Source organism: Myxocyprinus asiaticus, chromosome 4, assembly GCF_019703515.2.
Source record: "Myxocyprinus asiaticus isolate MX2 ecotype Aquarium Trade chromosome 4, UBuf_Myxa_2, whole genome shotgun sequence".
Classification (NCBI taxonomy): Eukaryota; Metazoa; Chordata; class Actinopteri; order Cypriniformes; family Catostomidae; genus Myxocyprinus; species Myxocyprinus asiaticus.
The window spans coordinates 36,865,083-36,874,672 of NC_059347.1; the positions used below are offsets into that span (position 1 = coordinate 36,865,083).

General features: G+C 37.4%; 1 protein-coding gene across 9 annotated transcripts in view; it reads left to right on the top strand.

Moving 5' to 3' along the window:
- The first annotated feature begins 3,861 nt into the window (after positions 1-3,861).
- LOC127440122 (GTPase-activating Rap/Ran-GAP domain-like protein 3) overlaps positions 3,862-9,590 on the top strand; it is a 103,304-nt gene continuing 97,575 nt past the window's right edge. For 5 of the 9 annotated variants that reach the window (XR_007897069.1, XR_007897073.1, XR_007897071.1 and 2 more), the window contains exon 1: positions 3,862-4,263. Coding sequence is in view for 4 of the 9 variants with exons in the window: in XM_051696530.1 (XP_051552490.1) it covers positions 4,163-4,263 (101 nt within the window). In the remaining 5 variants the exon portion in view is untranslated. The remainder of the gene's footprint in view (positions 4,264-9,590) is intronic. The other 4 variants (XM_051696530.1, XM_051696533.1, XM_051696538.1 and 1 more) reach the window with 2 other exon arrangements.

A 9,590-nucleotide genomic window follows, 5' to 3' on the forward strand; every position in this document is an offset into this window, starting at 1 on the left:
TTGTCCTCTTTCATTCCAAATGAAAAGCTCTTTTACATGTGACTGTTTCATTCACATTCATGAATGCTTCTCTAGCAATTATCACACAATGAAGTCCTCAGTGCAACCGGCTCTGGTTTAGGCCCCTGCCAGGCCCATAGTGACCAGCTGAATGGGTCAAGTGCAGCAAATGTGTTTACGGTTGCTATGGCAGTTTTTTTTTTAAAGAGGTCACTCTAGGATTGGATGGAAAAATTAAAATAAAGTTCCAGTAAGATGAAACTGATGCAAATGGTACTGCCAGGAATGAGTAGGCGGTAAAGAGGAGAGTGGGAGAGGAAGAAAAAGAGTAAGAGATGAAGAAATATAAAGAGGGAATGTGTGTGACTCTCAATGACTCGTTGAAGTGAGTCTAATTAATCTCATAGTAGCTCTCATCTTTCCCTCATATGCCCCAGGGACACAATGTTCCCAGTGTGCACATGCATATGTGGGTGTAAGAGAGTGCATGTGTTTTGATTCAAGGATCAACCTTAAAACTGTCTGAGCAGAAATGCACCCTGCCTAGAATATCAAAACACAAGCACCCCATGTTGGTGGTAATCTCAGACTGGAAGATGCATATGTGTGTGTGCTTGTACTGTATGTGACAGGTTGTGTACTTGCACACATGATATGTGAGAAGGATTGCAATCGAATGTTTACATGCAAGTGTTTATGAGAGTGAATGTTTATGTGTGTAGCCAAAAACCTCTAATACAGAGACTATTTCCTGTATATCTGTGTACAGTAGGTTTAGCGCTCTAATGTAGAATTCCACATTCCAGCTGGACGCATATGACTCATTCAAAACCGAGTCAACAAGAAGACTACATTTGAGAAATGTTTTTATGTCTAAACGATCCACCCAAAAAACAAAGACCCTTATGAAAATGAACAGCACAAATCAAACCCACTGAGTGCAACAATTTACGTACAACTGGGTTTACAAACAATTTATTCAGCAATTTGTTTTGTGTTTTATGAATGAGGCTCATATAGTGTTTAAATGTAAATGTTAGGTTTGTTCTTTCCTTGTCATCTCTTTGTCAGTGTTCTGGCACCCATTATAGATAATCACGATTTCAAGGCAAAGTGCTTTACAGTTCATCAGAGTCACACGTTTTCAGCTGATCAGACCCAATCACCCATTGATGTATCCAAGGCAGCCCTCGATTAAATACATGTTTTTTCCCCCAGCAACCCCCCATTCCTTTGTGCTATTTTGGCAGCCCTAATCAAACAAGACCACTGATTGTAGGTAAAAGCATGTAGCACGTGAAGCCAAATTTGATCAGGATGCACTTTATTATTGTAAAAATATTACTGTGATACTACAATAAGAAACCTGATGGAATTTAAATGACATCATCATTATGCAATAAACTGCAATGATATTACCTTATAAAAATAACTCGCATGCACATGATCATTTCCCTGCCATTATAGCATGCAACGCACACGATGCTCACATTCACATCCACAGTCATCACCCTTGATAATCTAGCACACACATCTTTAATCCACTTTCAGTCTCTCCCATCGCACATTACATTAGTCTTCCTGACAATCACCAAAATCATATTTTCTGTTGTTTTATTCATTGCAGTGGCAAGTGAGAGAAGAGAGAGAGAGAGAGAGAGGTGCCCACCTTCTCTTTGTCATATCTTCCTGTCATGTTGTCTTAGAGAAATCAACATGCTGCTTCCCAGCCAAGTTCTACACACACACACACACACGCACCACACATTCTCCTTCAGTGAGTGAAATGTACACAGTATTACCATCTGGACAACAAAGCCTACATGGAAAGACTGGACATCATCTCTCTCTCTCTCTCTCTCTCTCTCTCTCTCTCAGTTCAATTAAATTAAATTCACGTTGCTTTATTGGCATGACAAAAGTACATTTTGTATTGCCAAAGCATTTAAAAACAACATAGAATATAGTTTAGAACAGTTGAACAATTGAATTAGGATTTGAACAAGCAATATAAAAGGAAAAACATTGAAAATCATAAAAGAAAAACTTTAACTAATGAACTATATAAACTGAATTAAACATTATCTACATTCATGTGTAATGAGGGGTTTGCGGTGTGAGTGGGGGGTTACATTTTTTAAAGAGCCCATATTATGCTAATTTACAGATTCATAATTTTATTTTGGGGGTCTACTAGAATAGGTTTACATGCTTTAATGTTCAAAAAACACATTATTTTTCTCATACTGTACATTTCTTTTCCCCTCTCTTCATCCTCTGGCTCAAACGCTCTGATTTAGCTCCTGTCTCTTTAAGGCCCCCCTTTCCGAAAAGCCCAGTCTGCTCTGATTGGTCCTGCATACCAAATATACATAGCACAACTTTGCATGTAACAGACTTTTTACAGCTTTATGATTAAGTTTGTTTGGCTGAGGTGTAGACTCACGTATTGTTTTACAAGTTACTGGACTGACTAAGACTTCAATGTCAAGTAAATCAAGGGCAGCTGGCTTGTTTAAAAGCTCTCTCTTTCTCTCTGTCCCTTTCTCTGTTTTCCTTTCTCTCTCATTCAATATCTCTGTGTTACTGTATAATAATGGTCAAAATCATCAAAGCTTTACTGACTTGACTGAAATCATTACAATATTGCTAAGGCATGCAAGTACTTAGTCAAGCAAATTAAATGACAATAATTAGATTAAAAAAAAAATCCATATGATTGCAGCATGTCATGTACATTTTGACTGATTAAAAGAAAATGTTTCACATTTACATGCATTTAGGCAGACTTCAGTTGCCTGGTCAATAAAGGGGATGACTGTCTGGTCACAAAATCCAATTGCTTGCAGATAATTTAGGACTAAAATTAAATGTTCATCTATTCACATGTGCTCATGATGCATATGTTGAAGTGCTGTCAGGCAGACCCAACTAAAAACACACTCAGAGGGAGACTGTACACCTTCACAGCAACTCAGAAAAGACCTCAGCATAATTCTTGCTGCCACAAAACAAGCATGAGTCATGCTCAGATCATTCTTCCAGTCATACACAGAGTACAATGTTAGCATCAAGCAAAACAGTCTCGATAATTCAGTAAATGTAGCTGATGCTTATATTGCCTTACAAATGTAACAATGCCTCACCTTACAAGTCATGCACTATTGAAAAAGTATTTTGAGGCAAAGGTACATGAGGAACATGGTGAAAAGGTGAATAAGTGTTTATGAACAGATAATCCTCCGTTTTACTTGTGATTTTTGTGACAGGGAATAAAAGTCATTGTTGTTGTAGCACCTCTAGTTTTTTCTTTTCTTTCTTTTTTTTTATTTTTTATTTATTTTTTTTTCTTTTCACTAGGAAACTGCTGTGATATGTACAAGCCAAGTAAAAATTATTTTGTTGAAATAAAAATAAATATGTTGGTACAGTAACATGATTCTATGAGACCAGATTATTACCTATACATACACAAATGTAATCGTGCCAGTAATAATAACGATAATATTAACTAAGAGTTGTGGATGGAACATTAAGAAAAAAAATACAGCATCCTCAAAAATAAATAGGCTATATATATATATATATATATATATATATATATATATATATATATATATATATACAACAATAGCAACTGATGCTGCTAAAAATGTAAAGAAAAGAAAAGAAGGCATGAATCACAATCCTTTGAGGTTTGGAAAGAAAGTTATGCCACGGCTGTGCAGTGTATTCTCAATAATTATAATGTTCTCAGCAGGGGAGGAGGAAATGACCGCGCTTCATTAATTTGAGAGAGTCGCCGCCCTATAAAAACCGTGTCTTTTCCTCTATTCTTTATGGGTAGACACTGGACCGCGCAGACTTTACGGCTAGAGCAGTTAATTACTGATTTTATACATCCTTACGGAGAACGGGGATCGACCTGGAGATAAACTTGCACATTTTATCCACTTAAACCATTTCGTCTGTGGCCGCAGAAAGAGTGGGGCTCACTTTTAGCTTTTCCCGTGGAGGAGGACCCACTGTTGAATATTCTTTGTGCGCGCTCTCCCGTCTCTCCATTCGCCAGACGCGGAGCAGAGCCGCATCATCATCACCATCGCTCGCGCTGCCTCCGTCTCCGCTCCTGCAGTCAGGACCCCGTTGCTATCCCACCACCATGAATTCGGATATTAACATGTACTTGGGGCGTGAGAAAGCGGGGATCATGCGAAAGAGAGCCCTGTTACTCAGGAAAGGCTGCAGTTTCGAAATAACGAGGTGAGTTTAAATGAAAGGAAAGGGTTTAATGTGGGGAGTGGGCGTTTTGAGAATACCGCATCATCCGGATGGTGGTGGGGTCGTAAATTATGACAACAGTGTGTAGGGCATCTGAAATGAGACTGATTATTCTCAAGTGTCTAACAACAGGAGTGTGTTTGGGGGATTTGGCATGGGCCATTAAATGGTCTCACAGCTGTTTCTGGGGATATCTCAGAAGGGTTTGTGGGTTCGCGAGAGAGCAGACGCGAGTCACGGTCCATTAAGCGCTCAGCCATCAACCACCTAACGGCAATAATGACCCACTTTTACTATCGGGATTCCCCTTGATCGGTAGTGAGGGGGCACTAAAGCCTAAAACATGAGATGCCTCGGAACGCTATGTATAAAAATGTGTTCCTTTATAGAAGTGGCCTAATTGCTACTTTCAGAAGGAGCTAATACACAAGACCCGTTGTTCTTGTGTATTGACAGAAGTAGTGTATTTTAGTGTATAATTTCTGTCAGTAAAAGTGAAAGGATATAACGATAGCAGCTCAATATAACGGTTCGTCAATAACAGTTGGTACCGCATCAGTGCCAGACACAGGTACAGAGTGTTGATGCAGTGAAATTGGTGTAGAGTGTTTACAAAATATTGCTGTCCTGTCTGGAGTGCTGGTGGTATGTTATGGTATGGTATGCTCATTTGCTCTACTTTTCTATTTCTGTACTGGAACATCTTTAGTTATAGCCTAAAGTCCAACATTCCCTCTCTTTTACACTTACAAGGTCCTTGCTTTTTCATGCATCATCTATTTTGCTCACTCTTATCTAATTTCTTGTGTAGCCTCTGTCAGGAAGCAGTTGTAAAACACCTCTAATGGGACTTTAATTCCTAACCATTATAAATCATTCAAGACACAGAGCTGAACTCTTTTATTTACGTATTTTCTTTTCTGCCTTCCAAATGACCAGTCAGACATGCTGCAATAGAAAAGAAAAGAAAATGAAGGCCAGTATGCAGTGTAAGACACTGCAAACCAAAACATTTCTTAGAAATGTTTTCTGAGCCTTTCATATTCAATATTGAGATATATTTAATAATTAGAGTTAAATAAACACCACATTACAAAGCTGACATAACAAACCTATAACAGATACTCATTAATGTGGACTTCTTTCAATAAGAAAATAGCAGTTACAAATGTATTTATTTATTTTTGTGGATTTAACAGCTGATTTCATGTTAAAGTACCTGCTTCCTTCATATCGCTTGCCTGAAAGAGCAGCACTATTAGTGGAATGCCCACGTACTCCACTTGGAAAATACTAGAAAGGACCACTGTTAGATCAGTTGGAGGGAAAAAAAGAGAAGTAGTTGGCAGTAACTCAAAGTGATGTCATCTGGAAGTTAAAGACAAACTCAACACGCACACACGTAAACATTTGTTTTACTATATTACTTAACCCTCACAGAAACGTATTAATATGAGTAGATTTAAAGTAAAATATGATTTGGGCATTTTATGAGCCTTTTTAACTAACGAAGACTATTTCAAATGTCACATTTTCAAAAAATAATTATAGCACACACCCAGGTTTAACACACTCACACAGTAACTTCAACAAAAGTGTTAGCAACTCGAAATGACACATAGTAATAATATAATAATCAAAATATTTGTGCTGTAAACCGATTAGAGCTGTGAGAATTTTTTTAACAAGATTTATGTTGTAAGCTTTGGGTTTTACTTGTCGCTCTGAGTTCAGACTGATCTCACTGTGAAATCGGAAACAGTAGGTTGACTTTTCTTTAGTTTAAATCGGTCTGTGCTTACTAAAATTCTAAACACTGCCCACAGTGGCTAAGGCAGTAACTATTGTTGGCGTGTAGGCACGTGTGATGTTCCAGGTGAAATGTCCATGGAGGGGCACCAAAAGCAGGTTGTGAAGCTGTTTTCAGATGTACAGGCAGTAATACACTGAGGAGGAATGCATGTTTATAAATTGTACCCCCAAACCCAAACCCCAAACCTAAACCTAACCCACAGTGGAGTAAAAATGTAATGATAGAGGGGAAATGCAACCTCTGAATCGCGCTCATCACTGATTATGCGAACATGATTACTTTCTGGTTTCAGTGCAGTCTCCGAACCCAGGTATTCCACGCTGCTGACGCAACAGGCTTCTGGTCGCACCACGATGCAAACATGTCTGATAGGATATGCTGCTTGTCTGTGAGTCAGAATAATGTGGCCGATCCTAGAGCACCAGAAGTATTGGAAACAACATGCTGACCTCCGATTTGCTCAGGTTGCAGGGTTTTAGCATTCACAAAGTGTGATGTAATTATGAGTCTATAAGTTCCATATGCTAGTTTATACAAGTGATCAAACATAATCCAGAGTCATCCTGCATAGTGAGCACTGATGGAAAGATTGATTTGCATAGAGACAGACAGAATTTGAAAGAAGAGAGTTCACAACACCATTCAGTGTGTTAGGGCGGAGATGACACTTTATGACTCATGTTTACATGTGTATAAACACAAACTGTAACTTCTTGATGATGGGTCATCCAGTAACCTGAGCATGTGAACAGAAGATTGAACATATTCAAACTGCAAGTTTTTGTTCTTTTCAGCAATCTCTCTCTCTCTTGCCCTCTTGCTCTTTTTTTGGCCTCTGAGAAGCCTACCCTACAGCAATCTGATAATACTAGCACTAGAGCTAATGCTAATCACTCTCAGCTGTGCGGCATGTGCAACGCTAACACAACCTCATCATTTGCAGAGAAAAATAGATGGAAATCAAGCAAAGGAATACAAGAAAGTGTCCCGCTCTGATTACAGCCCTATGTAAACTTTCATTCTGCATCCACATCTGCTTCCATTTAAGGTTTAAAGACGCAAGAGCATTCACATTGGGTGTGTGTAGTGTATGGCGGTTTGGGGGTGAATGGATTTGTGTTTGGATGGAGAGAGATTGTTGAATTGTCTGGCATGAAGTTCCAGTTTCAAGTTTACAAACTCTTCGATCAAAAATGGGATAAAAGAAAAAAAGCACATTCACTGGGTCGAAGTGCTTAACCTGGAAAGAAAATGCTGCATGTGTCAACTTGACATGGCATTATAAACATATTTACATTTTATTTATATAGGTAAAGGATTTTTTTCCCACAGATCTCCTACATATGTAGCTATTGCCCATGTGTATTCTTTTACACGTATAGTGTATAAATAACACTGATATGTTGTTTATGCATGAATTCTAGTGTAATTTCATTGCTGCATTGCCATTTTCTCAGAAAACAATCTAAATATTTAAATGCTGATGTCTTAGTTTATGTAGCTGGCCCCACCTGGTGGTCTGTAAATATAGCATATTACGAAATCTAGATTTAAGCAGTTCATAGCTGTACTTTGTTTTGTGTTCTCCTCCATTTTGATGATTCAACATTAGCATGTATTCGAATCCCTCTCCAGATTTCACGGCAATTAAGTTTGTAATAATTCTCAATGACCAAATCCCAATAATCAGTTTAGGATTGATGGCTGTTAATAAAGGAAATATATGTAATATAGTAACCCATAAATCACTGTACTTACTGTATAGAGCTGCAGCTCTGTCACACAGTAAAAAAGTTCTGCCAGTTCATCATGAGCCTCCTGCTGTTGTTACGCTGCAGTTTCGCGTATGACCACTTTGGCGTGCGGTGTGAAACAGGTGTAAGTAGGTGGTTATTGGCCAGATTAAGCTCCAAAAGGCAAAAGTCTGGCTATCCAAGACTAGTGTCTTATTAATATAGCAACATGTTTTGATATTATATCTGCAAATAAATAAAGTAGCTGTGGAATAATGATAAGTTATGATTGGGCGCATTAGGAGTCACTGGACTGGCTTCTAAAAACCTTCGAAAAATAATATTAATGTAGTTGTGCTCATATAGGTGCAATTTTGGATATTTTGTAAAATACTATTCTTATACTAGAGTTGGGGTACTTGAGTTTGGACTCAAGTCTGAGTCATGAGTCCAATTTTAATGGACTTGGACTTGTCACGGACTTGGATACATTTTTACTCGGACTTGAGCCTTTGGGACTTGGAATTTTTCCGAGTCCAGCCGAGTCCATGACATTTGTGATGCAATAAAAAAATAAAAAAATAAATAGCAAAACAGAAATTAATGAACACAACTCTGCATGCAGCTGTATAAGCCCCTGACGTCGTAGATGTAGCCAGAGTTGTTTCACTGTGTTTAAGCAAACACACGCACACACACATACATTTCATTGTGGTTAAAAACTTAAAATCAAGAACTTCATTGAGTCAAGTCACTCACATCTTGTCTCTCGCTGTTGACTAAAAACAGCATATCAAAATAAAAATACATCAAAATAGAATCAATATTGGATATTAAGTATTTTTAGGCATAATGTATCTGCACATGTAGGCTTCTGTAGTCTCTTGTGGTCCACGCAGTGTTGTCAGCTTGAACTGGTCCATAATATCTTGATGAATTAACTGTGTAACGCTTTAAATAATCGAGGGAGAAAAGCATTATTGCTAAAGTAAACAGCAATTCTAAACAGATAAACAGCACCTGTTTATTATTGATTGACTATTTTCAAAGCATTGACGAGCTGCTTAAAATACATTCTTTTACAACATTTGTCCACCATTCACAACATTCAACCATGCACAATAAAATATTAGGATATTTTGGGCAGTGAAATGTTTTGTTTATAATTTAATTATAGACTATAAAATAAATGTATTATTCGATGACAGAGTTTGTGTATGTAGCTAAACTTCATGTTACGAGATGAATTTAGTTGGTTATGACGTTTTTATTTGAAATGTTTATTTTATTTTTATTGTAAACGACCTGGTAACTTATGTAGATCTTTTTTAGCCTATATCTCTGACACTTTTGAAGGACAATTCTGTTAAATATATGACTCAAAATGATTATTCCCCATGTTTTTGTGGTTAAAGAAGAGCTCAGTGAAATTTTCTTTTGTTGGTATTTACAAATTTCAGACCAACGCGACTGCCGCTCAAGCAAATATCAATTAAAAAAAAAAAAAATGTTTTATCTTCTGCAGCAGCTGAAAAAATTTATTTTTTAAATATACCCAATCACAGGACATTTGCATATCCTGCCTAAAAACAGGTATGTATTTAGTTCTGCAATTGACAAAATTAGCCACTAGAGGACACAGTGGTTACATAAATAAAACACATTGGCTTTCCAGCATTGAAGTTTATTTTTGGTTGATAATTTAGGTGAACCTCCTAAAAAAAAAAAAATAAAAAAAAAAAACAGGTATCAGCATTAAGCTG